The sequence below is a fragment of the Tamandua tetradactyla genome, chromosome 5, assembly GCF_023851605.1.
Source record: "Tamandua tetradactyla isolate mTamTet1 chromosome 5, mTamTet1.pri, whole genome shotgun sequence".
NCBI lineage: Eukaryota > Metazoa > Chordata > Mammalia > Pilosa > Myrmecophagidae > Tamandua > Tamandua tetradactyla.
This window is the reverse complement of record NC_135331.1, coordinates 7,652,837-7,680,559: the sequence shown is the minus strand read 5'-3', so window position 1 is coordinate 7,680,559 and position 27,723 is coordinate 7,652,837. Positions and strand designations below refer to the sequence as shown.

At 55.3% G+C, this 27,723-nt stretch overlaps 1 protein-coding gene across 19 annotated transcripts in view; it reads right to left on the bottom strand.

Annotated features, from left to right (window-relative positions):
- NCOR2 (nuclear receptor corepressor 2) overlaps positions 1–27,723 on the bottom strand; it is a 320,600-nt gene that overhangs the window by 74,928 nt on the left and 217,949 nt on the right. For 15 of the 19 annotated variants that reach the window (XR_013175504.1, XM_077159574.1, XM_077159582.1 and 12 more), the window contains 6 exons: positions 23,723–23,789; positions 18,811–18,983; positions 17,900–17,993; positions 15,116–15,294; positions 12,823–12,877; positions 10,138–10,236 (listed from right to left, as the gene is read on the bottom strand). Coding sequence is in view for 17 of the 19 variants with exons in the window: in XM_077159574.1 (XP_077015689.1) it covers positions 10,138–10,236; positions 12,823–12,877; positions 15,116–15,294; positions 17,900–17,993; positions 18,811–18,983; positions 23,723–23,789 (667 nt within the window). In the remaining 2 variants the exon portion in view is untranslated. The other 4 variants (XM_077159581.1, XM_077159590.1, XM_077159591.1 and 1 more) reach the window with 2 other exon arrangements.

The following is a 27,723-nucleotide window of genomic DNA, read 5'->3' as shown; positions in this document are numbered from 1 at the left end:
TGCGCTGTGGCTAGCAGCCCCTTCCTGGCCCTCCGCCTCTGCCCCCACCACCCACCTGTCCTTCCCGGGAAAATGCCACCAGAGAATGCTGCTTAGTCCAGGAGGGATGTCTTTTTATAAGACACACAGAGGTGTGCTGGAGCTGGGTTGTGAGGCTAAGGAGAACAGACTTAAATTTCAGGACTTCTGCTTGGCAGTTGTTAAACAGCCATTATTAAAACCTGAAATACATAGCTGTGTTGTTCAGTAAATTATAAAAAAAAGACACTAAGTACTCAAAACTCATTACTTCTTCATGTTTTGAATACATTTTGCTGTCACCTAGGTTCTCGAGGTGGGGTGGGGAAAGGATGGAGTTTATATAAAAACGGGCTGTGCATGTTCTGTCCCAATTCCACATTCAGTGGAACTGGCATGGGTAGTCAACCCCAGGGAAGTCCGCAGATGCAACACAGCAGGGCTTCCCTTCTCCAGGGAACTGGCTGTTGAGCATTTACAAGCTGCCACCGTGTGCAGCCGCATGTCAATAGAACAGGAGTGATGTTTACACAGGCATCTGGGCCTGGGTGCTCTGCCTCCACCAGCACGAGAACGCCCAGGCGGCCATGATGTGTGACTGGGACAGCCACAGGCCTCATCTGAAATTGGACATCGGATCCTGTCTCTCCTGGTGGAAAATCAGTGGCCCCCACCTCCAGGCTGGCCCAATCTCCCTGCCACCCCTCCCACTTCCCTAGGGCGACTCTCCCCTGCTCTCTACTTCCTCCTGGCAAAGGCCTTGGGGCCTTTGCCCTCACCATGCCCTCTGCCTGGGGTGCTCTCTCCCAACTCTGCCAGCCCAGGCCCTGCTCCTGGCTCAGGGCAGAGCTGCATGACTCCTCTTTCAGAGTCGGCTCTCTAAAAGTGGGCCTCCCTCCCTCTGCTGGCCCCTTGACCCTAGCTTACTCTTTTTATAGCCCTTAACAACCGCACCTCAAATTACTACACAAACTGAATTGTGCTTCGCCCCTCCTCCCCACATCTGTGTCATTCCGGGGACCTTGTCTTGCTCACTGCGGAATCACCCAAAACTATGACTCTGTGAAGGCACTACAAAATGGACTGCCTCGAGCTGCCGTCCTCCCAAGGACACTGTGCTGGCTGAGGTGCCTGGACAACATGAGTGACTCCTTGGCAGTTCAGCTTGACATGCCCCCACACGAGGCCTACCAGCCCCCGCTTCTCACCCCCTAGCGTCTGACTGATCCACTGCCACAGGGAGGACTGTGCAGCAGCTCGCATTTTCCATCTCCTTCCATCCCTTTGATGTGGTCTGCCAGGGACGGGGCTGGCAGGGAGCTGCTCCCCTTCCCAGGCCACCTGCATCAAGGCCTATGGGAAGGCCACACTCATCTTCTCCCAAAACAGCAGTGCAGCTTGCTCTACCCCATGGGTACAGACTTTCCTTCCTCGTGGGAGCCCCTCTACCAGCTGCCACCCTGAAGGCAGGGTCTCCCAGGGGCGTGTCCATTGAACTGGGGGCCTGCCAGAGCTCCCATCCTGCTTCTCCCCCTTCAGTACAAGCCAGGCAGGGAATTGGGACATCTGCTCACCTCGGCCCTAAATCTGGCCACCACACCGCCCATCCCAGCTTGCCCTCAGCATCACACAAAGACTGCCACCTCCTGTAGGCCTGGGGCCCCCAAGAAAGTAAAGGCACCCTCTGTCCTGCCCACCCAGCCCGGCCAGGCACCCTCTGTCCTGCCCACCCAGCCCGGCCCAGCGAGAGTTTGGGACGAGATGGCCGGCGTGCTCACACTCACCCTCACCCAGCCTGGCCTTCCAGATGGCCCTGCCAGACTTCACCCGAGTGAGCTGTCCAGTGAGTTCATCGACTGGCTGGAGACCCAGCCAGGCCCTGGAAAGCAGCACTAGGGGCATGGCAGCTGGCTCCGCCCCTGTGGACCAACATTGGGCTAGTCCAGCCCAGGAGCGTCCTTCCCGGCCACACTGTCCCCGTGCAGGCTGCCTGAGGCACAGGAGCCCCTGGAGTACCAGCAGCCCAAGGACGAGGCCACCTGACCCTTCATAGGGAGGCTGGGAGCGGGGGGATTGGAGACATGTGGAGATGGAAGGAGGGTGGACACCTAGAGAAAGATGGGAGGGTGGCTGTGGAAGGGGAGAAGGGGAAGAGAGACATACACACACAGACACATAGAGCCAGAGCCAGAGCCATATACACAGAAGCAGGAGACAGAGAACAGGAGAGACAAGAGGGGTGAGATGGAGGGTGCAGTCAGAGATGAGAGCAGGTACCACGTGGAGCGGGGACTTGAGGCTGGCGAGAGCGTGGCCAGCAAGCACAGGCAGCCAGAGCAGCACCATGAGGACATGGCCCCCACCTCCCAACCTTCCACCCTCAGCCGGAGCCAGCTGGGAAGACAGGACAGGGGCACAGGGAGCTGTGCAAAGGCTTTCCTATCCCAGTGTCTTCCCCAGGAAGAGAAGGCACAGAACATGCCAGCCACACAGAGACCCCAACCAGGCCCCCGCACCCCACAGCTCCCCTTTCCTGGCCATATGGGCCATGGGGACGGAGGAGCTCCAGGATACTATGGGAGAGAGAATGCACACAGGGAGCCACAACAGTCAGCCCAGCATTCTCAGCCTCCCTGGTGATTTGCATAATTAAGTTGTCAAGTGACCACAGCATTCCTGGGCTCTGGTTTTGCAATTAACCGGAATAACGTGGCCCCTTGGTCTGTGCGTCATGGGCTATAAAACCATGGTGCCCATCACCCGGGACTCCTGGTCCCTCCCACTACCGGTGATTCACTCGGGGCCAGGAAGCTAGGATAGGATGCTGGGGCCTGTTGCTGACCCTACGAGCTCACCAGGTCACACGTAGCCTGGTTCTCTGGGGCCAGGATGGAGGACATGGGGGTCAGGTTTTTACTGCCAAAGCTAAGATGTATGCGGGTCCCGTAAGAGTGGGCATGAAGGGGGCTGGCATTTCATAAAGCCCGCACCTGGGCCTCTATCCCCCATGGTCAGGAGAGAGAGACACATTCAGCAGCATCCGGAAGGGGGACAGCCAAGACGCACCCCTCGCCTCCAGCCAGCCGCAGAGCCAGGCAACAGCTAGATGACTTCCTGGGCAGGCCCTGCTCTCATGGAGTAGCCACAGTGATGGACAGCTGGGAATTGGAGCCCAGAGATATCTGAATGGCCAGCTCCTTTCATTAAAGATTTTTAAGCTCCACTTTTATAACCACCATTCATTCAAAATCCAACCATTAAAACAATGAGAACCCAAACCACTTTGGTTCAGGGTGAGCGGCGAGGGTCTGTCCCGCTGGGCAGGGATGGGCAGTCATCAAGGGCCAGGGCCTGGGCCTAGTGGCTTCGACAGGGTGGGTGCGGCACAACTAGCTAGACAGATGGTGGCAGTGCCGGGTGCACACGCTGCCCTGGAGTACTGGGGCAGATGATGTCCCTTCAAAGCAGAGTTTTGCAAAGAGGGAGGTGCACAGCCCGGCAGGGACATGGGGCAGGACCAGCTCGACCTCTCCTCCAGCCCCTGCAGGCACCACTGCTCACTCAACATCGGGCCCTTTCCTGGGAGGCCCACTGCCTGCAGCCAGCATGGGGAGTAGGCATGGAAGACCCAGCACGGAAGACTGACTTTGGACACCCGGGAGGGGCCTGTTTCTGCCCCAGAGCCTGCCGTAGGGTTCGCTGAGGCTGTCAGTTAGCCTGCCTTGACTCGACTACCCCTTTCCACCCTGCTCCACCCTCTCCCCTCCTCAGGGGCTGACATTTTGTGGACAGTAGTCCTCAAGGCATGGGCTTTGGACCAGAAACATAGGCTCCACCCAGGGAACTGGTTAGAAATGCAGGTTCTCAGGCCCCCGACCTCCTGTGGGGTACAGTCCAGTGATGTATGTTTTCACAAATATTCCGGGGGATTCTGAAGCTTGCTCAAGTTTGAGAACTACACCAACCACCTACTCTATTTCAGAACCCCAGTTCAGGGAACCCAGCCTAGGACATGGGCCCCTGTAATGCAGTCCTGGGAGCAGGAGGCTGGGAGGAGGGGGCCACAGCCCGTGCGAGCGGACAGTTGTGAGCCCAGCAGAAGGTGGCCTCAGGGCCGGGATGCACATCCCACTGTCAGCATTGGGGTCCCCTTTCCTCCCCAGATGCCGGGATTCAAGGCTGGAGGCTGCCACGCTCCTTTTCCCTCACTGCCCGTCTCAACACCACCCAAGGCAGGGACAGAAAGGGGATGGGCAACTCAGGGGCATCAGAGGCATCTTCCTGGCTGTGGAGTGTGAGGTAACAAGCTCAGGAAACAGGTGGCAGGGGCATCAAGCCTGAGGGTGGCCATGAGTGGGGAAGGGGTGAGGGTGGGCACCCTGTGCACAACACCTCAGCCGTCATGCCTGCATCAACGGCTCTTCACCAGGACAGTGCAAAGGGCCCCAAGATGGGCCAGGCGTGGCTGACCGCCTCCTCTGTTTTCCTGAAGGATTCCGGTCTGATGTGCCTCCCAAGGGAAGGGTCTGTGACCAGGCATGTGGTAGGCACTTAACAGATGCCCCACCGTGAACATGCACGCGCTAGGCATCCGACACCTCTTGGGCGGGCTCGACCACCGAGAACACAGGCAGGCGGGGGTGCCCACCAGAGTGGCCTCTGACCTGCTGACAAGCTCAGTGGCCACACACGCTGGGCCTAACCAACAGCCACGGAAGTTGTGCCACGAGCATAGCACCACAGCCTCACTGGGTCCCCCATGGGCAGCCTCTGCAGCCACTGGCAACCCAAGAGAGAGGGGGATGGCACAAGGCTGGGGGCCACTGAGAGAGTCCACTGCAATGACAAGGAGAGGGGAGCCGAGGACAGAGAGACAGACATGGCCCCTGCCCAGGAGCAGCATCTCCTCAGAACCAGAGAACTGGACAGAACAGAGAGGAGAGCCACAGTCTCCCAAGAGAGGGACTCACAGACGGACAAGAACAGAGGGAGACCCGGGGTGGGAGAAGAAACATAGCTGGCTCCAGTTGCCTGCCCCTCCCCACTGCCTGGCTGCCCCTCCCGGGACTTCACCCACTACCCCCATTCCAGGAGTGTCTCACCCCGTGTCTGGAGCCCAGGGACTCACACACCCAGAAGTAGGGCCTTGCCACAAGGCTGTGGCCACCCCGATTTGACAGGGCCCAGACCAGACCAGATCCGGGAAAATCCACAGACCACAAAGTTCACATGGGCAACCCCGAGGAACTGTGAACCTGGTCACAACACTGGAAAACGGGATGTCGGGGGCCTCCTTGGCGCCGCCGGCCAGAAGTGCTGGGCCTGTGTCCTGCACCTGTCACAGAACAGCAGATGCCTCAGCAGGCTCCTGAACATCCCTAGGCCCGTTTCCTCCTCCATCCAGCAGGACAGCAGCCATGCCCCCCATCAGAACTGCTGGCTGGTTATCCAAGTAGATATGCGCTGAGCCCCCCAGGAAAGGCCCTGCTACTATTACTGCTGTCATCGTCACTGTTGGCCCTGAAATCACCCCACCCCTTAGGGGCTGTCCCCTCCCACTGCAGGCCCAGCACCCCTGGAATTCCATCCAACGGGGACCCAGGGTCTCATGGACTCCCAACGCCCCCATCCCCTACGAGGAGCTGGCAAACAGAGACTGAGATGACCCGAGCCTGCGTCCTGAGCTTTCTAAGGGGACAGGCGGGTGGGGGAATCTGACCGTGAGCCCACCGGGAAAAAGCACACCACGGATAACTCAGCCTCCGTCCACCCAAGAAGGCAGCCACGAGGATGGGACACTGCAGCAGTTGACGCCCCATCCCCGAGGCTTCCAAGGCCAGATCCCTCATCCACTGGGGATAAACCGAGTATGCATCTCCCTGGGGCTGCCTGGGAGAGAAAGGGGCAATCTACCGGGTTGGAGGGAAGGGGCTGGGTTCCTTTTACCCAGAAGCCCCCACGAAGTGTCAGGGAGAGAGAGGAGTGGACAAGCCTCCTGGGCAGGCTGGGAAAGCTGGGAGTCAGGGAGGGACGCACGGTGCTCCGTGGCCTTGGCTTCCAACCTCAGTCCAAGGATCTCAGCCACCAGGTGGCCTGATAGAAACAAAGCCAGGATGGAAAAGCCATCATCTGAACACACTCTGGGCCTCAGGCTTACCCTCAAGACCACAGTTTCCCCTCCATTCCTATTTTCACCCAAAATTTCTGGATACACTGAGAAGGGGGATGCTCGGCTTTTCTCGTCTCCCTGACAGAGAAGCTGCAGGTTGTTTGCTCACAGGATTGGCCACCTGGAGACATTCACTGCCTGGAGTCCACCCAGCCATTCACCTGCACACGTCCAAGCACATGCCCAGGTCCATCCCATGTCAGGCTACAGACAACCCCGTCCTCCTCGCCAGGAGTTTTATCAGCCGGGGCAAAGGCCTTATAAAACCAAAGAGAGATACAGGAGTCTAGGCTGCTCCAGTCACGGCATCTCAAATCAAGATGGGCCACGGGGCCTGTCCCTGCAGTTTATGACGCTATCACAGGGCAGAGAGAAGAGTTACGGGCCCAAAGTCTAAGCTCAGGACCAAGCCATTAAGTCTGTATTTATGAAAAGTGTTGGCAAGGAGAGGTGCGGGCAGCAGAGCTCTCTCACATGGAAGTTGCTCTAGGCTTCAGGTGTAAATCTCTGTCCCTAGCAGGGCCCTGGCTGAGCCAGCACCCCTGAGCTGCCCTAGCTGGTAGGAGGAGGTGGGAGACCCCCTGAGACATGTCCCAACTCCAAAGGAGAGACAGGAGGACCTCCCCATTGCTTCCATCCATCTTTCTGTGAAAGGCCGAGCTCAGGAGGAGGTGTCCATCCTAGAAGAACCCACCAGAGATACCTGCTGGAACAGATGGTATAACTTGTAGAGCAGGACACACTCTCCAGGCACCACGACTGGCCCGGGGTAGTCACACGTGGAAGGAGGAGCATGACTTTCCTTGGCTATTAAACAGGACCAGGCTCCTCAGTACCTCCCAGACCTGCCGTGGCTTCTGGCCCCCATCCCCAAGCTCCATCATCCCCTCTTAACCTCTCCCCTCAGCCTACCTGCCCTCAAACCCAGCAGTCCAAGAGTAGGGGCTGAGAACAGATTCCCAATGCAAGATATGAAATGTCTGGCCAATAGAACAAATTTTGGGGACCTACAATTTAATAATCAGGCAATTTTCAGGTAAATCGAGACCTCCAGCTCATCCTGAAAAAAAAAAAAAAAAGAGGAGATCTAACAACATAGGACTGCTTGGCAAGAAGCAGATGGAGCTGAGGGAGGACAGTTTGCTACAGACCTCAGTATTCCTTACTGCCTCACATAGGAGTTGCTACTTATTTCTCCATTTGCACTATTGTTTTCCATAGGGGAAGGAGATATTTCTATTTATCCATCAGAAATGAGTATAAGAATGTTTTTCTCCATTTCTTCATTCACTTAAAGCTCCAGTAGGTACTGGGGCCCTGGTTCCCAGATCTCTGAGCTTCCTGCTGCTCCCAAGGTCACCACACTCTCTCCCACACTCCCCGGCTTTTGCACTTGCTATTTTCCTGCCTGGGACAAGCTTACCTCCAGCCTTGTCCACCCAAAGGTTCCTCCTCCACATCATCTTTGGTGCGACAGGGACCTTCCCCCAAGCACCATCCCCAGTGGCACCTACAGCCCCTCAAGCAAACCTCAGGAGTGTTGGTTGGGGAATGCTTATTTACACCTGGCCATACCACAGCGTAGAGTCCCAGTGCCCAGCACACAGCTGGCACACAATAAATGACCAACAAGTGGAGGAATCAACCAGCTACGCTTCTGCAGCTAAACGCAAAAGGCAATGTGACAAGACCAGAAATCTGGAGCTTTGACATCCCTCATCCTCCTCATCTGGGGCTACCTCTTCCCTAGATGACCCAACACACGCAGTCTACCCACTTTCCTCTGTGCAAACACAGCTCTCAGCACAGGGTGACAAGGAACTAGGACCCACCTCTCCCCATGTGACTCTGAACTCTCTCCCTCCAGAGCACCCAGCCCAGCCACTAGCACGGACCTCTCGAGCCCACCCTTGTTGGCCCCACAAGGCAGTGGGAGGGTCTTGGGAGACTAGTAGAGAACCAGCATACAGCAAGTGCTCAACAAATGTTGGGCAACATTTGTAAGATAAAAATAAAAGCTTTATTTCATTCTCTATTTTACCAAATTCTCTACCACTCCCTACTACCTCTCACCTTGGCATAATTACAGTCCCTGTCTGGCACTGAGTTTTTACCTCTCAGTCTAGAAAATTCCCGAATATACTTCAATTTCTAAAACACCACGGCCAGGTCCTAGGAAGTGAATAGCTCCAATCCACTAAGCCTCGGTTTTCCCTACCTGTTAGATGGGAGGACAGACTGGCCAACTGGCTACACGAAATGGATAGAAGAATCCTGCCCGCAAGCCCAACACAGCCACCCTCCAAGGACCCACACCAATGTGGCTGGATGCTCAGTGCCACAGTCATCTTGATCGAGTATTTGAAACACAGAGAGGGACTATTTCTTCTCCCTGTCAGAGGCCCTGCCTCCCTGTTTCGATTGCATGTGCGTTAACGGGAGAGCAGATCTGGCCCCACAGCCCAGTCCCCTGCAGCAGGAGGAAGAGGCAGAGGATGCTGGCTGGGAAGGAGCATGGACTGACCTGATGCACGATGTGGAATTTCAACCCCGAGTGGGACCCCTCAGGAACGCTGACTAATGGCCTGAGAAGGAGTAGGCAACCCTGGGGTTCCTACCCTCCCATCCCATTCTAATCCAGGCTCTATCACTCCTTCCTGAGCTCCCCCAGGCTGCAGATCTTCCCAGGGAAGGACAATCCTCTGCTCTACACCCAGCATCTCACAGCAGCTCCCCAACCCCTTCCAGGGTCCCGCCTCCCAGGACCCAAACTCACTTCCCCACACAAAGCCTCAGCCTCCGCTCAAGGCGGTTCTCCCCAGCCCAGAAGTGAAACCCTCTCCGCCTCCCCAACTCCAAGCACTCAGCAACACCCCTTTCAAACGCATGCCACTGTTCTCCATCATCTTGAGTTACCGAATGCTTTTTTAAACCAACTCCCTCCTCTGACTCAGGGGTCAGCAAATTCTTTCTGGAAAGGGCTAGAGAGTAACTATTTTAAGCTTTACAGCCTAGACGGTCTCTGCTGGGATTAGATTACTCAACAACTGCCACTGTAACACGAAAGTAATCATAGATAATATGTAAATGATGGGTGTGGCTATGTTCCAATAAAACTTTATTCACAAAATCAGGTGGTAGGCCAGACGTAGCCCACAAGCCATCATTTGCTGACCCCCTGTTCTAACTTAAATAACCCTTCAGTCTCGCCCTAAGCAACACTGCCCCCAAAACTGCAGGTTGAAGTGCTGTTTATTTCAAATATGTATTAAGTAAACACACAACACTATCAAAGTAAAAAACACAGGTTTGTGGATCACCACACCTCATCATGAGAACCCAGCCCTTGCCATGAGCATGTGACCCTTCTGATGATGGGGACTACAAGTCTCCAAGCCACGGGTTTCCAGAACTTTCCAGGTTGAGAAGAAGAGCAGCCATTTCTCCCCAGCTCTCTTCTCTGCTATAGGGATTGACTTGCAAAGGCCAGGCAGGGTGAGAGTCTCCCTAGCGCAGCCACCCTGAGGGAAGCTCAAACTGAGGATATCAGATGCTAAACCATGTGGGGATATGGTGGCAGAGCGACCACCAAGCCACTGGGGAGCCAGCTGCCATCCACACTGGAAGCCAGTCTCTGAGCATGCTGGGAGCTGGCCGCTAAGCACGCTGGGAGCCGCCCCTGAGCATGCTGGAAGCCAGCCTCTGAGCATGCTGGGAGCTGGCCGCTGAGCACGCTGGGAGCCGCCCCTGAGCATGCTGGAAGCCAGCCTCTGAGCATGCTGGGAACTGGCTGCCAATTACGCTGGGAGTCAGCTGCCATGCACACCGGGAGCTGGCCACTGGGCATGCTGGGAGCTGGCCGCCAAGCATACTGGGAACCAGCCACCCATCGTGATGGGAGCCAGGGCTGCAGCATGCCCTGGGACCCCACCCGCACCCCTGTCTCTCACCTGGCTCTTGCCACGGCGCCGGTAGCTCCGCCTCACCAGGCTCTTATAGTTCTCATTCTTCTTGGTCAGATAGTAATAGAGGACACACTCAGCCACTGTCTGCCAGACAGAAAGAGAAAAGAACCCTGAGTGCTGTGCAGGGTGGGTGATCGGAGCAGGGACTCGGAGCCAGCTGCCGGGTTCAAGTCCTTCCACCTGCATGCTGGCCTTTCCACCTGCTGGCTAAGGGACCCGGCGGGAAAACCTAACCTCTTTGTCCCAGTTCTCTCATTTGTAAAATGGGAACACCAATGGAACATACTCACTGACCCCGGAGTCATTATGAAGGCAAAGACATTAACATAGACAAGGACACCCAGCCCCCTGAATAGTGCTCAGCACCAAATACCCTCTAGAAGTGCTGTCTGTTGTTGCTGTTTTGTTAATGATAGTGATGCAATTATCATCTGCTATCCCCCGAATCTGGGTGGGACAAGGCCTTCAGCTCTCAGCTGGTAAGCTCAAAGCCTTCCCCAAACCCCAGATCTGTGGTCTCTAGCCTTCTCTCTCCTACCACTTGGAAGCCTTGAACAATCTCTTCCAAGTTTCCAGGAAAAGTTCCCCAGTTCATCGGGACTGACTCATGACCCCAGTCAAGACTAAATCTCTTGGAATTTCTTTATCTTCTCTGCCCTGATCTTATCAACGTGGATCTCTGGGTGCCACTTGCTGGGTAACTGACCCACCCTTTATGAACCACAGCCGCCTCGTGGCTGAATGGGCCCAGTATAGGAAGACAGTCTCAGAAAACAACTGGAGGAGTCAGCAAGCTGATACCTACCACCTGTGGCAAGAGTGGCTCCAGGAGACAACCCTGTAATGCCAACAACTGTTCCAATAGGATGTAAATGGTTCTGGAGCCCCTGGAGGCAGCGCTAAACCAGGATCTGGTCTGGGCAGAGGGTTGGTGATCCATGAGGTCTGCTGGATGCAGAAGGGGGCTGGGCCTCAGACCCTCAAATGTCCTTAAGCAAGGCCACCAGCAGCCCATCCAGGGCAAATAATGAGAGGCTGTTCCCAGGTGGCCCCCAGACTAAACCTGGACCACAAACATGACCCATGCAGCAGTCAGAAGCGAGATTTTATAATTAGATGCCAATTCTGCAAATCAGGCGACGTGGGTGTCTGGCCTCTCCTTCAACCCTTCAGGGGTCATCCTGCGCTGAGAGACAATGACCTGGCTCTAAGCAGCATCTGTCCCCTTGCACCAAGCACAGGCTGACCGGTTCTACCACTGCCACCTGTCCTTAGCCTCACTCACTGTCAGGTCATGCTGGCCCCCGCAGGCCTCTCAACTGGCAACCCCCTACCCCAGAGACTCACTTGGTCAAAGAACACCAAAAGTTTACCTTCTAGTACAGAGAGTTCTGATTCCTTCCTTTCCAAACAGCATCACCCAGTTACCAATTTCTAAAGCACCCTTCTTCCAACTCCAGGGAGCCTGAACCCCAATTCTGCTGGGTTGCCCACACCCCTAGCGTGGCGTTGCTAACTCCAAAGAAAGGCTATTTAAAGAGCTTGTCACTCCACACTGGTTTTTCAGGCAGGGAGAGATTTTTTCCTTCTCATCTCTCTCCCTCTCTGATCATCAGCTCGTTAAAGGGCAGGTGTTGGGAAGGGCTATCCTTTCAAATGGCCCCCTGGACCTTGCTCCTGGTTGTCCCCATCCTCCACCTCCCTCCCCCATTAACAGAGAGTCTACAAGCCTGTGGGCTGGGCAGGGAGGGCTTTACCAAGCGTGGACGGCCCCTGCCTCTGAGAAATATGATTTAGGAAAAGCCACTGAAATCCCACAAAGCAGCAGCCCCAAAATGTAAAACCACGTGTAGATATAAGCTGTGGGAGCCCTCTGACTTTATCCTAATGATGCCAGAGGGCTCCAGTGTCCAATTGCACGTGTACAGTTTCACCCAAGCCCCCCCACCCCGGCCCCTCCTGCCCCACCTGTGGCCTCTACAGGTCCAGCCCAGCACAGCCTTGTGTGTGAGCAGATGGGTTTAGCACTTTGGCTTGAAGCCTATCTGCCAACTGGGAGCTGGAGCAACGAGGGGAGCTGTCTGGGACCTGGGTTTGGTGATTGAGGGCAAGGTGGGGTTCAAGGTCAGCTCTATGAAGATTTGTCTGAAAGCATGGGGACTTACTGACCACACACTGGGCTTGAAATCAAGAGTGTCAGAGATCACAGTGCCAGGCAGAGGGACCCAGCAGGGTAATTCTGTACAGTTGCCGGAGGAAAGCTGCTCTTGTTTGTAAAGCCATGAGAGGGAAACCAGGTGCAGCATTGTTTCTAGAACCCAATGAAATTTGCAGGGAAGTCCAATACCACGTGAGGGGCCGGAGGCGAAGCCAGAGCACTGCCCCCAGGAGGCCTGCCCAAACCCCCTCCTGGGGTTTCACAGGTGCTCAGCGACCTGATGCTCCACCCCCATGTGCCAGATCTGGGGTGGAGTCTGTTACTGCTTCAAAGGAAGGAAAGGAAGAAAGGAAGGAGGGGAGGGATGGAAAGAGAGGAGCCCAATGGCCAAAGCAAGGGGTCACGCAGGCTGAGGCCTCGTGGGCAGGGAGGGCCCTTCACCGGGAGCCCAGCAGCTGCCACATGAGGGTCCCGGGGCAGGGCAGCTGCTGAGCTGCAGGGCGGAGGCTCACCTTCCTCTCCAGGAACGACGCGATCAAGCCAAAATTTTTTGGATGCTGCATGAACCTGTGGGAAGAGACGGGCAGGCGTGAGACCGGGCGGAGGGGGGCTTCCCTGCTTGGCAGCGCGAGCTCACAGGCGCCGGCCGTTGCTGCCGCCCCAGCTTGCGGGCACCACCCCACTCGGAGCAATTAAACCCAAGGGGGTATGGGAAGGGCTGTGGCGGGCGGGGTGGGGTGGGGGGGGGGGGGTAAGAGAGGGCGTTCCTTGGAGTGAGTCACTGACTTTAGCGCCTTTGAAAATATATTTGTTTGTCCTGCTGGAGGCGGCTTCCAGGAAAAATGAGGACATTACATGGAGCTCTTTGGTGGGGCTTCCCCCCCTTTTAAAATCTGCTTTGTTTCTATCTCCGGCCGGGTCTGGGAAGCTGGACCTCACCCACAGCACCCGGGGCCTGCCTGGGAACTCGACAGGCCCCCACCACGAGGTCACAGCCCGCCAGGCTGCTGGGCCTCCCTGGCAGAGAAGGCAGCAGAGTCTTTCAGTGCCTGCAGGGACGCAGGGAGAAGACAGAACAGCCAAGGAGGCGGCAGGAATGGACGTAAGCTGGAGGGGGCTGGCGCGGAGTTGGCGCCATACCAACTGGCTTCCTGCACAGCCAGGAGAGTTACTGGGAAAGCGCTGGGCCAGGCTGAAATGTCAGGGCTGGAAGAGCAGGCCAGCAGTGGGGGCGGAGATGTGGGTCACGGCCTGCCCCAGGGATGCTGGGTGAGTCACTGGCCCCTGCCCAGCCTGGGCCGCCATCCCCATGCCACGCCTCTGCCCTGGGGCCTTCTGTGGGTAGAGATGGCTGCTAGCACAGCAGGGGCCATGGGCTCCGACTGAGGGGCTGGGCACAGGCCCCAGGCTTGGCCCTGCCTGGCCCTCCAGATGGCCAGGCAGGAGGCCCATGGGCCCTTCCCCTGCTCCCCAGCCAGTCACTGGGGAACCCAGAACAGCCCATTCTCCCCAGAGGAAGCAGCCAGTTGCGGAGTGGCAGGCTTCCCAGCCTGGGATCCTGCCTCAGGCAGCTTGCAAACCCCAAGCCAGCCTAAAGACGTTCTCTTCCAGACAAGGAGTCTTATTCTTCCCTCCCCCTTCCTGCCCCAGTAACATTTCCTGCCCCCCCACCATCCATCAAGGGGCTTCCCCAAGCAGAGAGGGGGCCCCTGGGAGATGAGGACCCAAACTTGGGATTGAGATTGACCTACACCTGTTCTGATTCCCTCCCTCCCACCTTCCCTCCCTTCCCTATATCCCCGAGCAACATTTACTAAAAACTGATGGATTGGGCAATAGAGTTTTTACTGTGATGGGAAAGCATCACTGCTAGACCCACTCTGCAGATGAGGAAAATGAGACTCAGAGAGGGGGAGTGGCTTGTTCAAGACCAAACAGACAAAAAGCAGCAGAGCTCTAGGCTGTTGTTCTGCGATTTTCAAAAGCCGTATGAGTTAGAAATTTCTTTGAAATTACAGGACCACCCCACCCCCTCCCTGGAAGACACACGGTGCCAAACTCCGTCACACCCAGGACCGAAGCTAGGCCAGCCCTACAGTGACAGATACCAGACGCCCAGGTCCCCTTGGATTCAGCTCCCTGACAGGTCTCAACAGCAATATGCAATCTCTAGAGAAACAGAAGCCACAGAAAATACCCTAGAAACCCCTCTTTTTTAGGAAATAAAGATATCCTAACACCAGGGGAAATTCTGAAGATCTGTAATGCAACAGCAATTCCTAGCATCTGTGGCTATTCTTTAGTCACTTCAATCATTTAAAATTGTAAAATACGTTATAGGGAGACACTGATTCAATCTTAAAACTACCACGTGGACCAGAGGGAAGACCCACACCTGGGCCGTGGAGGAACTGGGGTTCTTCTGCATTTATGAGCAGGACATGTCAAACCCCAACACATCTTGGAGTCTCCTCCCTGAAAGATTACTCCTCATTGCAGGTCATAGGAGCCAGGTAATGTGTACACGAGGGCTCCTCATGCCTTCCTCGGTTTTTAGGTGTTTTAAAAACCTTCCATAAGTAAAAGCTACTCGCAAAAGCATTCTCCACCAAAGCTGCTCCAGGCACCTCTAACCCAGTGCCAGGGGACTCGGGACAGGCTCACCAAGAGGCTACTTGCAAAGTAAGAAGAAAATCAAACTGCCATTGGCCGGTCATGGGTCCCTGCTCACGGTCCAGCTTCCTAGACCTGCCCTGAGGCTCCCCCTGGCAGGGCGGAGGAGACCAGCATGCCCTGGGGACTCACTTCTCCCGGAAGGTCTCCTTCTCCTGCTCACTCCACATGTTCATGACCTGGCGGTCCTTGTACACCTTCATGGGGTCATCCATGAGCCCATTCATGTTGATGAACTTGATGCGCTGCTGGTCGGCATCATACAGCATCGGCGGGATCACAGCCAGCTGGCGCATCTGCTTCTCCAGGTTCTGGGGGGAAAACAGAAAGCTGAGAGCCTAGGTCAGAGGGCAAGGGGGCCAGGGAGGGGCTCCTGCCAGCACTGGGCACCCAGGTGAGTGCAGAGCGCATGTGGTCAGAGTCGAGTCAGACAGGGAAGAGCTGAGGCCCAAGAGAAAGAGGAAGCTGTTCTATAAAACACTATTAGCTCCTGCTCTGGGGAGGGAGAATTTAAAAGCTGCCCCAGACAGGTTTACGGTGGGGAGGGCTATAAATTATGTACAGAGAGCTGCCTGGCCTTATCTGCAGCAGGTGGGGAGCTGTGAATCTTCTCTCTGGAAAGGCAAGCGCCATAAAACACTGCAGGAGAGATGTGCAGGCCAGCTGGGCCGAGCGAGCTCAGGAGACCAGAGGGCACACAGGCAGGCTTGGGGAACAGTGGCCTGTCATTGGTGGGAACAGAGTGGGGCAAGGAGATGCTGCCTCGCTCTTGGAGCTTGAGGAAAACTGCAGGCATACTTCTTCCCCCAGCCCCTCCACCCACCCTGTATCCTGGCATCTGGCTCCTTTGAGAATGCCCACCCAGGATGGAGCCTGCCCAGCAGTCAGGCCGGCTGGCGGTGATACATCAGGATGGCCTCAAATCCCTGCAGCCAGTCCGGAGGCAGAGAAGGCCCGCCCCAGCCAAGGTCAGCTGTTGCCAAGCAGCCAGCTACCCAGCTTCCACCATCCAGCCTCTTTATTCATGCTCAGGACTCCCAAGTGGGGCTAGGGGGGTTGGGGGGTGAAGTACACAGGCAGTCCAGGCCTCTGACCCCCAGCACCCGGGAGCAGCCCTGGAGCCCTGTGCCCCCACTATTCTGCGTGGCCTTGAGACATAACAGCGGCAGACCCACAGAACATGGTTCGCCGGAGCAGGAGCCAGCTCAGCCCCACTGGTGGTGGCTGCACCTGTCCTTTCTAACACGTGGCACATGCTCAGACTGCTGGAAGCTCCTGAAGGATGGGATGGATGTTCTCCTCTGCCCAAGCCCCTCTCTCACACTGCCCAGGGAACCTCAAGTCAGTGTCTGGCTGGTCGAGTTTGAAGTTTCTCCCCCGTTTCCTTTCCAGCCTTTACCCCCAGGCACTGCTCCCTCAACTTCCCCGAGCTCTGGCGGCTGCAGTATCCTGTGGCCAGGACCAAGGAAGTGGGCCTCTGGGATGAGGGGTAACTTCCTCAGTCCAGAGGCTACACACTGTGGCTGTCACACCAGGAACCCCTGGGAGGGGCTGCCCCCTTCTCCTCCGTGCATCTGGTCTGTGGGGGACATTACCCAGCCCCGGCACGATGGAGTCCTAAACAAGCCCAGCCCCAGGCCTGATGGCATATGTGAGGTCACATGGCCATGGCCATGGGAGATGGCTTTTTGAGTTCCACACTCAGTCACTGGAAACAAGACGTATCAAAAGAAGTTTTAAAGTAAAGGTTCTTTTAAATGGCCAGACAGTCTTTGAACTCCCTGCACCAAAGTCATATGCATAAAACTCAGGTTCCTGGTGGCCACATGGTCTGCATCAGCATCTCAGGGAGGAGGGCCTGCAAATCTGCAATCTAAACAAGCACCCCCACCCAATCCCCACCCCAGGACTCTTCTGTCCATCAGATCTGAGAATTAGCAGCGTGGAGTAGCAATACCCAACAGGGTGCTCTGTGATGACGGAGACGTTCACCACCTACCCTGGCCAATATGGGAGCCGCCAGCCACATGTCCACTGAGCGGGAAGCGTGGCAAGTGAAGGGGAGGAATCAAATCTTTCTTTCTATTTCATTTTAATTATTTAATTCTTGGTTACTGTCCTGAGCTGCAGTGTGTTAACTTCCCATCCAAACAAGGGCCCTGGAGAAAAGCCCCCATGAGAGAGGTGACCCCTTCTTTTCTGCGTATCTCCCACTTGTGTTGGGAACATGGGGCAGGCACTGTCATTGTGGCCATTTGACCTATAAGACCTGGAGGGACAGGCTGCATCTCTCCTTCCCCAGGAGAAAGTGTTTTTGCCTTCTGCTTGCAGGACACTCTGACCCAGGGGCCACAGCCAGGACCACCGGGGTTGACCCAATCAGCTAGGGTGGTGCCTGAGAGGAACACAGGCCATGTTCAAGCTGGAGGGCAGGGGCTCCTGCTCAGATGTCCTAGCTGGGGATACCTGCTGTACTGGGACTTCTCCATCTGCCCCCATCATGCCCTCGACCCCGGCTCTGGGCACCAGGAGCCTGACCCTATAATCCCATCACCCAGCTAATGGGGAGCCTTGGAAGAAGGCAGGAGGAAGGAGAAGCAAGAAGTAGGGGGACGTATTCCCCAGCTCTCTCCCCATGTGGCATCACCAATCATGCAGTAGCTGGGACACTTCATGACGGTCAGCATCTCCCCCCAAGACCCCCACTCCCTCCACCTCTCCCTACAGTCCTGGGGGCAAGTAAAGGCTCCCCACTATTGCTAGTCACTGTACCTCGGGGGTTCTGCCCACATTTGGGTAACAAGTGCCTTCGTGACATCACCCAAGATGAGGTCTGTTTCCTGCCAGGATGCTGACACACACGGTGGGGACACGGGGGACGGGGAGCTGGGCCAAGAGGCGGGGCTAAGTACTCACCTCCTGCTCCGAGAGGCCATCGATGATCTCAGACACCTCATGCTCACTACGAGCAGCCGACATGGAAAGCCCGCTGCCCCGCTGGCCCACCCTACTGGAGAGCAAAAGGGACATGCTCAGGACCAACGCCAGAGACAGAGGGCAGGTGGGCAGAGAGGAAGCACCATGGGCCAAGGGCCCAAGGCAGGCCTCGGAGCCCCACGCTGACTCAGGAAGGCCAGGGCCCAGGACCTTGGAGGCTCAGTGCCATGCTCTCTCCTAGGACACCCGATAAATCCCAGCCACACTGTCTAGGCTCAGCGTTGTAATCTGTGCCTCTATTTCCCCCCATAATGTGGGGCTATAAGTGGCCCTGCTCCAAAGGTTACTGTGGATGAGGTATGGATTTTCAAGCGCTTAGAAAGTAGTAAAAGCAGCCACTACTCTTACTACTGAACTATCACCTCGGTTGTGATGAGAGAAACCACAGCTTCCTGTGGCTGAGCACCCACTGCGCCACGCCCTTGGGAGCAGCTCACTCAACCCTCACAGCCAGCAAGGAGACCAGGACCACAAACCCACTCTCCCAGCAAGGGAGCTCAGACTCAGGGGCCTTCAGGGGCTACGTAGGTCACAGCAACAAATGAAGCTGCCTGGTTCGAGGCCAAGGCCAGCCAGAAAGGCACTGAAGTTTCAAATTAGTGTGAAGGCCACACCAGCTCTAAGCAATGCAGCCGAGAGACTGCCAGGGCGCCCGGGGCCCACGGTGGAGACCACTGGTCTGCCTGTCTCTTACACGCTGGATGGGCCTCCTCTGACCACACCTCCAGTGACCCAGACCCTTGGCCCCTCTTGGTGGAAGGGAGGGAGGGAGGGTGGGAGGGCGGGACTTGGGCTGCATGGGGCAGGGGGGCGGGGACTACCCGGCTCACCTCTGCATGCGCTCCTGCAGCTCACGCTGCTTGCGGATCTCAGGAAACTGCTTCTCGTAGTACTCGCGCACCTTGCTCTCTTTGGCCCTCCGCCGGGGGTTGTTCTCGATACGCTCCACCTTCTTTTCCCAGGCCTCCATGAGCTGGTCATAGCGCTGGCAGAACTTCTGCTCCTGGGTGATCATGGGGTTGGGCACTAAGGGGCTGTCCCCATGGCAGACACCTGCCTCCTGTGTCCCCACTCCTGACCCATTCTGCAGATACCCACGCAGGAAGAGACTCACGGACACACACATACACACACAGGTCACAGGCAGGGACAGACTGACACAGATAAACACAGTCACACAAAAGGCCACACATAGATAGACACATGGCCACAAAGACAGACACACACACACGGTCACACAGGGACCCACAGAGCTGGCCCAGCTCAGGCAGACCCAGAAGAGGAGTGGGTCCCTCAAAAAAAGCCCTGGGGCGGGCCGCGGTGGCTCAGCGGGCAAAGTGCTTGCCTGCTATGCCGGAGGACCTCGGTTCGATTCCCGGCCCCAGCCCATGTAACAAAAACGGAGAAACAGAATACAATAAAACAAGAAAATGTTTAAAAATGTTTCCCTTTCTTCCTTCCTTCCTTCCTTCTATCCTTCCTTCCTTCTCTCTGTCTTTCCTTTAAAAAAAAAAAAAAAAAAAAAAAAAGCCCTGGGCTCCCCAAAGGGTACTGACTTCCCCTGGTCCTCAGAGACGTGCTGCCCAGCCCAGAAGCCCTCAGGCACATGTGGCTGTTAAGTTTAAATTGTATAAAGTTAAATAAAATTTAAAATTCAATTTCCTCATCTAACCAGACACATTTCAAGTGCTCTGTGCCTACTGCGTGTATTGGGTAGCACAGAAGGAGGACACTCTCACATCACAGGACGTTGTACTGGGATGGCACCGCTTGAGGGTGCGTGCTAGGCCAAAGGGCAGCCTTGTGGCATCTGCTTTCTAAAGGTTTCTCATTCCCCAGCCACTGTCGCAGGAATGCTCCCCAACCCCAAGGACTAGTATAAAGACCCAAGCAGCTTCTAGGTAGAAAGATATATCATTTGTTTGTGTCCTTAAAGAAAAGATCCCCTCTCCAACCCAGAACATGGCAGTCTGGCCCCTTGACTCCAAGGTGACAGGGGCCTCAAGCCGGTAGGGGGCATCAGGCTGCCCATGAGATTCCAGTTCTCCCATCTCTAGTAGCTGCAAATGGACAGATGGCTCAGTCTGGGAGTTTCATATGAATGCCTGCTCAATGCTTCGGTGCAATCAGAAGCCCTCTCTAGTCCTCCGCCTTCCTATATTTCAGCTTCTGACCAAGGGCAGAGACCGCCACTCACAACAAGCCAGCAATGTGAAGGGACCTGGTAACCACCAGACTACAAGGGGTGCTCAGGCTGGTGTCTGGGGGCTTTGGAACTCAACCCCAGCTCCTAGGACCCCACATTTAAGTGGGGTAGCTCCAAGAACCTGTCAGAGACCAAGGGATGGTTCTAATGACAGGTTACGGCCCCTGGGTATGTGGACCACTGACAGCCAGGGTCCCAGTGGTGAGCCAGAAGGACAGAGAGCACCTAGCAATGCCACCAGTCCAAGCAAAGGACTCTCCAGCCCTCTCAACCCTTCTAGAAAGTCTACAGTCTGATGGGTGGGAGTGAGAGAAGGTGCAGACAGGGAAAAGGTGAGGAAAGTTCACCAAGACCCAGCAGAGTAAAGAATGTTTCTTGTGGTGAAGAACGGCAAGGCCAAAGCCAGCAGGGCCCCTGGCCAGCTACAGGGTCTTGGGTTCTCCACGTGTCCAGTGGAAGGCAGGCAGGGGCAGCCAACAAGATGTTCCCAGCTCTGTCTTTAGCCCTTGCAGGGTGCAGGTAGAGCAAAGAGATATGGGACAGGATGTCCATGAGGGAACATCCAACAATGCTCCCCAACCCCAAGGACAGGATAAAGACCAGAGCAGCAACTCTGTCGTCTGACCAAGAGAAGGAAGTCCTCCTCCATGTCTAGCCATAGTGCAGCCTGCTGTAGCCTACACCAACATCTACCATGCTGGATGTCCATTCAGTTCACCAGGGAACCAAGGGTGCTGGGCACCAGGTGATGACGCACCGCGGATGGCTCCATCCCTTTCCCTGGGCACTGCTGACTGCTTATCAGGGTATTCCCCAAGAGTGGACCCGCTCCAGGAGAGGAAATAGAATATACACACTCACTGACACACACTCGCACATACATACACACAGGCACACTTTTGCATGCAAACACTCAGTCTCACACATGCACACACACGTGTTCGTACACACACGCACACACATACAAGAGGCTGGAGCACAGCCAGGCCAGTGTGCAAGGAAAAGGAGCAGGCGAGCTCACCTGGGACCACAGTGAGGGAGAGCTATGGAGATAAGTCCCGCCCCAACCTCTTGCTCACTCTTGCCAGAATTTCAGAGCAGTGACAACAGTGATGGCAGTAATTACAGCAGTAGCACCAATGCACTCACACTGAGTGCTTACTGTATGCGGGCCCCAGGCTGAGTCCTGTCCATGTACCCTGCCCTCCTTTCTTCTGGACCCCTTGCCTGGGCCATTCACCCGTTTTGGGGATACCTTCTCGCCTCTAAATGCAGAGCTGCATTCGTGCCAGGCCTGGAGGGCAGCAAGTTGCAAATTATGGCTCTCTTGGGCCCAAGCTCCTGCCAGGCTGGGGTCACCCCTCCCCTGCCCCCACCCTCCATCCATGGCCCTCTCCCCACCCACCACAGCCCAGCCTCCAGGGCATAGGCCCCACTTACAAACCTTACAGGGTCCTCCCCCTCCAGCCGTCTTCTTAGGCTGCCATCCCCTTGGCCCCACCTCACCTCTCCTTCAATCCCCCGGACACCTCCCCTAGATCTCCAGCTACACCACCCTTTGCCCTAGAATCCCCCTGCCTCTTGGGGTGCTTCAGGGCCTGGACTCAGGAACCACAGTACCTGGGTTCAAAGACTGACTTCACCATTTCCCAGTTGTGTGACTCTGGGCCAGTTGTATACCCTCTCTCAGCTTCAGTTTCCTCATCAGTAAGCTGGGAGTAAGAAGGCTGCAGTCTTCACAGGACTAAATGTGTGAAAATGCAGGAAGCACCTAGAAGCACCCACAGAAGCACTTTGCTGGGGCCACTAGTCACCTGCACACAATCTACTGGCTCAGTTCTGTACGCTGGGGAATGGGGACTGTGTCTCAGCAACTCAGAGCCCTGTACACAGTAGGTGCTCAACAGTGGCAAATCAGGGATGCCTCTGATGCCTTCTAGTCCCATTTCATCACTTAGCTATCACCCACTGTCTGCCGCAGACCTACTAGGTGCAGGGATGAGCAAGGCCTGCCTCCTGGGCTGGGAGAGCCTCTCTGGGAGCAGGTGCTTCTTGGAGGGCAGCAAGGCTGTGACCCCAAAGCTGGAGAAGAGGCCAGGACACCGAGGGTCCTTATGGAGGCTTCCTCCTCAACAATGAGAGAAGGGCCAAGGGTGCAGGCCTGAGAGGAACCCCTCCATCCTCCAGCAAACCCAGTTCTGACCCCCCAGAGACCCCCAGATTGGAGCAGCCTTTACCGCTTCCCAACCCCAGGAGTCCCCTAGCAGCAGCCCCCACCCAGGCTGCCTCTGTCTCCATGGGGTGGACCTTCCCGGGTTCTCCCCAGTCTCAATCCACCCCCGCCACCTTGTCACCAGTCCGTGGCTTGGGAGGAGTCGGAGGCTTCATCCCCAGCCATGAGAAGGTACCGAGAAACCAAAGGCAGGCAAGAAAACTCCAGTGCCCTGGCACGGGCCACTAGTTTGGAGGGACTCATGTCCTTGACTGCTCCAGTCAGAGCCTTCAGGAGATGGTCTGAGAAAGGGCAGTTCTCTCTGGCTCTAGAAGATTCACAGCTGCTACAGGAACTCGGGTACCATAAGGGAAACCAGCTTGTCAATGTATCAACACACACAGCTGGAGAAAATGGCACAAAAATGAAGGTGAAACCTGATCCAACTGCTCCTGAGATCCATACCTACGAACTTTTACAGCTGTACCAATTCTTTGGCTGAAGCCCAAGTCAGCTTCTCTAACCTACTGAAAAGAAGCCTAACTCGTCACCCCCTCCATCACTCAGGCCCAACCTCCTGTAGTGAATCAGTGATTTGCATGGCCACCCTAAACCACATTGCAGGTGTTCCCTCATAGCAGCTCGCCCTGCCTGGGGCGCCTTCCCTGGCTGGGGTACAGGACTGTGCAGTAAGCAGCAGCAGCCACCAGCACTTTCTATTTTGATTCAGCTGCTGCCAACCAGCACAAGGAAGGGGCCTCATGTCTCTCTGTGCCCTCATTTCCCTGAGTGCAGACAAGGCCATGGTGGTACTGGAAGGCCTTCTTTCTAAGGAAGAAGGGACTCTGCAGTCCTCGCCACCCACCCTCAGCCCGCCCTAGCCCTCCACCTTTCTCAACAACCCTCTCTCTTCCTGAACAGCCCACAATGGTTCCTCTGATGAGCGTTTAATACCCAATTTTCCAGATCAACATTTTTCTTTCTTCCCAGCCTGCCTTTCAAAGGGGCTCGAATAAGCCACCCTCCGAGATGCCTGCTGAGAAAGCCCTTCTGGGTTGGAAAAGGAGCTGCTAAACCAAGTCCCCTGACCCTCGTCACAGCCTCCCGGGGTCAGCCATTCCTGAGCCCGGCTTTACCAAAGCAGCTGTTGTTTTTTTCCCCTTTCTCTCACTGTCCTGAGCTTTCTTTTCAAAGCCTGGACACTCGGTAATGGGGCAGCTGCAGCCCCGGGAAGGTCCCAGCAGGCGTGGCCTGAAGTGGCCTCAAGTCTCTCCAAATTCTGGGGGGGGGGGATGGGGGGGTGGTGGTGGCAGGGAAGCCTTACCCATTGCTTCCGAGCGTGATTTCTCCTCTTGAAGTACAAGATTAGCTTTTTCCGCATTGCCTGGTTTCTATGCAGGAAGGAAAGAACAAATGGGGCATGTCAGAGAGGCAGATTGTCAGGTAGTTTGTCCCTTCCTGTGATGTTTTCTGAGGGTGAATCCCAAGTTCACCCACTGACTGGTTCCTGGTGAGGTTAAAAAAAAACACCTGTAGCCCCTCGGAGAGTCACAAATCGCCAAGACATGTCCTTCCTCACCCCCCACCCTGAGGCGACCCCACCAACATTCAGGCCAAGGCTAGTTTTTGTGGCTCCCCCCCTCCCCTAGAGCAGCCACCACCCACAGGTGCGTCCAGCTTCCCCTCTGCCTGTCAGCCACACCTGCCCATGGGAAACAGGCCACAGACACACATCCACAGCCTCAGACAGATGCAGGGGACACAGCCAGCAGGACTGAGACCAGAGACCTGCTGCCACTCGGAAGCGGGGTCTCAGGTCTAACCCTGGTCCCCCCAGGCCACCTCCTGTCCTCAAGTGCTGAGCTCTGGCTTCTAGGCACCCTGCCCTGCCATGCAGGAGGTAACCCAGGCAGGCAGGGAGGGGCTGGGGAGCCAGCGTCTCACCCTGGGGGGCAGTGGGGCCTGGACTGAAGCCAGAGAGCCGGGCCCTCTTGGCGATGCCCAGCAGGTCTTGCTCAGGACTGCAGGCTCGAGGGCCATGGCAGGTTCCTGGGGAGGATGCAGGCAGCTCAGAGACAGAGAGATGCAGAGACAGAGAGAGGCTGGGCTGTGGGGAGAAATCGAGGTCCAGCAAATGAGAGGGGATGAGAGCAAGACCCAGAGAGGAAAACTGAGAAACAGAGAGAGACAGAAATGCAGAGACAGAGACCCAGAGGGACCAGATGGAGAAGCAGAGGGAGACTGAAACCAGAGAGACAGGACATGGGGAAAGGAGGGATGAAGAGAAATGGGGCTGGAGAGAGGGAGGGGTGAGAAGAAAGCCAAAGGGAGATGCAGAGAGACTGAGGGCTGGAAAACAAGAGATAACAAGAGCAACCCAGTGAGAAAATCCGAGAGGCAGACAGAGAAAAAGAGACAGAGATCCAGACACAGGGGCTGAGACGAGATTCAGAGACTAGACAATATTGCAAGAAAGGAGCAGAGACAGATGAAGACAGAGATAAATGGAAAGAGCCAGGGAGGATGAAGCTGTGGGTTGAGGCCCCTACCCTGCTGCCCAGTGGCCCAGCTCGGCCACAGCCCCCACAACCTCCAAGGCAGGGTGTATCAGTCTGTGACACACCCGTCACACACAGGCCTTGGGCGCCCACTGTGCCCCTGAACCTGCCTGCTGCAATCCAGGCCCGGCAGGAGCACCCACTTCACTGCGGAAGGGTTCCCCAAGTTCTCAGCTGAGCCCAAAACCCATAAGAAGGCAAACCTAGTGCATGAAACCGTCACAGAGTCTCCGTGTGCTTTGAAAAGTATTGCTTTTTTCTTTCTTTGCTTTGTAAGAAAATGTTAAATTTAAAAAAAAAAAAAGGCTAGTAAGGCAGTACCACTCCTAGGGACACACCAAAAGGAAACGAGACTGGTACTCAAACAAATACCTCTTTACCATATTTATTGCAGCACTGTTCACAATAATGGTGAAAACAGCCCAAATGCCCATCAGCAGACAAACGGACAGACAGAGACAATGGAATAATATCCAGCCATAAAAATAATAAAGCACTGATACATGCCACAACACAGATAAACCTCAAAAACATTATGCTAACCGGAAGAAGCCAGACATAAGATGTCACATATTTTATGGTTTCATTTGTGTGAAATATTTACAATATGTATATCCATAGACAGAACTCAGGGAGTGAGGGAGAAGGAGACGGGGATAAGCGTTTCACGGGTACGGGTTTTCTTTTAGAGTGATTTAAGTGCTTTGGAAGTAGATGGAGGTGATGCTTGTACAACACTGTGAAGGCACTAAATGCCACTAGACTGTTCACTTCAAAAAGCTACATTTATGTTATATGAATCTCCCTCAATTAAAAAAAGAAGGTTTTTAAGAAAAACCCACAAGAGCTCAGAAGTTCCTCGGGGCCTTGTGCCCCCTATGTCAAGGCTCTCACCTGGGCCACCCAGGACTCCACCCTGGGGTAGGAAAAGGACAAGAGGAGAAAAAGCCCAGGCCTGACGGACCCACAAGCCCCCCAAACACCCCGCCTCGCAGGCAGGAGGGCCTGGGTTCATTAACCCTGACACAGGGAACCCGGGGAGACCCCTTCTCTGCCCTCATGCTCCCGACGGTGGACACCCCACCCCCTGCCCAAAAGGGCCTTGAGGAGTCAGCCAGAAGCACCTCCTGAGCTGGTGCACCCCACCTGATCTCCCAACAGCCACAGACTCCTGCAAGAGGCCGGGACCCCCGTTCTCTGGTCTCAAGCCCCCAAAACACTGATGAACTAACCTGGACCTGCATCACCCCTTGTAATTAGGAGCAAAGGGCCACAGTAAGCATGTGGGCTCCTTGTCCTCTCTAGGGCCCCTCATGGGCCCCCAGGTGCCACCCACGTCCCCACAAGGAGATGCCATGCCTGCCTGGGGATGGCCATGGTGGGGGGCAGGGGGCAATTCTCAGCTCCGAACCCAATATGACTACTGTCCTCATAAGGAGAAGAAATCTGAACCCAGAGAGAGAGAAGATGGACACATGAAAGGCAGAAAATCCCTGGGGTTACCAACATGCCATCCTATACATGGCAGAGGGGGCACACCCTGCTGACTCCCCGATTTTAGACTTCCAGCCTCCAGAATGGTGAGAGAGTAAACTTCTGTTGTCTTACACTGGCAGTGGGTGGCACTGCGCTACAGCAGCCCCAGCAAATGAGACAGGCACTGAACAAAATCTCAGAAGCTCGCCAAGCCTCAGTGTCCCATTCTACAAATGGAAGCAACAGCATCCTGTGTTCTTCTCAGCTGTTCAACAAATACTCATGGAGCACCTACTGTGCGCCAGCCGCCACTCCAAATGCTGGGGCATGACAGGGAATAGGAGGGACCAGTCTCTGGCTCTCTCAGAGGTGATACTCTAGAGGCCATACTAACAACAAATGGGAGAACTAAGGGAATTCTGCATTTGGGAACTTAAATGGGGCGGTAAGGAAAAGGGAGGACATAGCTATTTTCAATCTAGAAGTTCGAAAAGGACTTGCTGAGGAGATGGCCTTACACTGAGATCATCGCAGAGTCCCAGGTGTGGAAAGATCAGAAGGGAGGACACTCAAGGCAAGGGCACAGCATGTGCAAAGGCCCTGAGGAGGAACAAACCCAGAGCATGTGAAGAGCAGACAAGAAGGTTCCTGTGGCTGGAGTATTTCAAGGGAGGAGAGGGAAGGGGCGAGGTTCGCAGGGACCAGCTGTTCAGGGCTCTGGTAGGCCTCAGTCAGAGCTCTGGGCTTCAAAAAGCAAAAGAGGGATAGCTCAGTAGCAACAAACATCCCAGCACCGAGATCACAGCTTCCAATCCCATTTTTCAATAAAAGGAACCTGGGCTCCTTGGAAAGGACTCCAAGGGCCAGGACAGGGAATACACAGATAAGCCTGTAGCATCTTGCTACAGAAAGGATGTGCTAAAAAGAAATGTGTCAAAAGTATATTGAGCCAGCCCAAACAAGCTTCTGATGGGCCCAATTTGAGCAACAAAATAAATAGCACTAGCACTAGATTACAACCCAAAGAATAAAATAAACCTTGGTGAGTCCATCCTGTTATAAATAAGTGACTGATTAAATAAACAAATGGGAAGAAGGGACAAATCTTCCCTAGAGAAGAATTTCAATTAATAAATGTAGAAGAAATATTGGAAATAGAAAAACCACCATTAGAACACCAGGTGAGACCCCAATGGATGCTAAATTAGTTGACAAAACTCTAAAGAGAACCAGGAAATTTGCACAGTTTCAGAGCATTCCCCCCAAAAATACTCTGTTAGTCCCTGTGGTG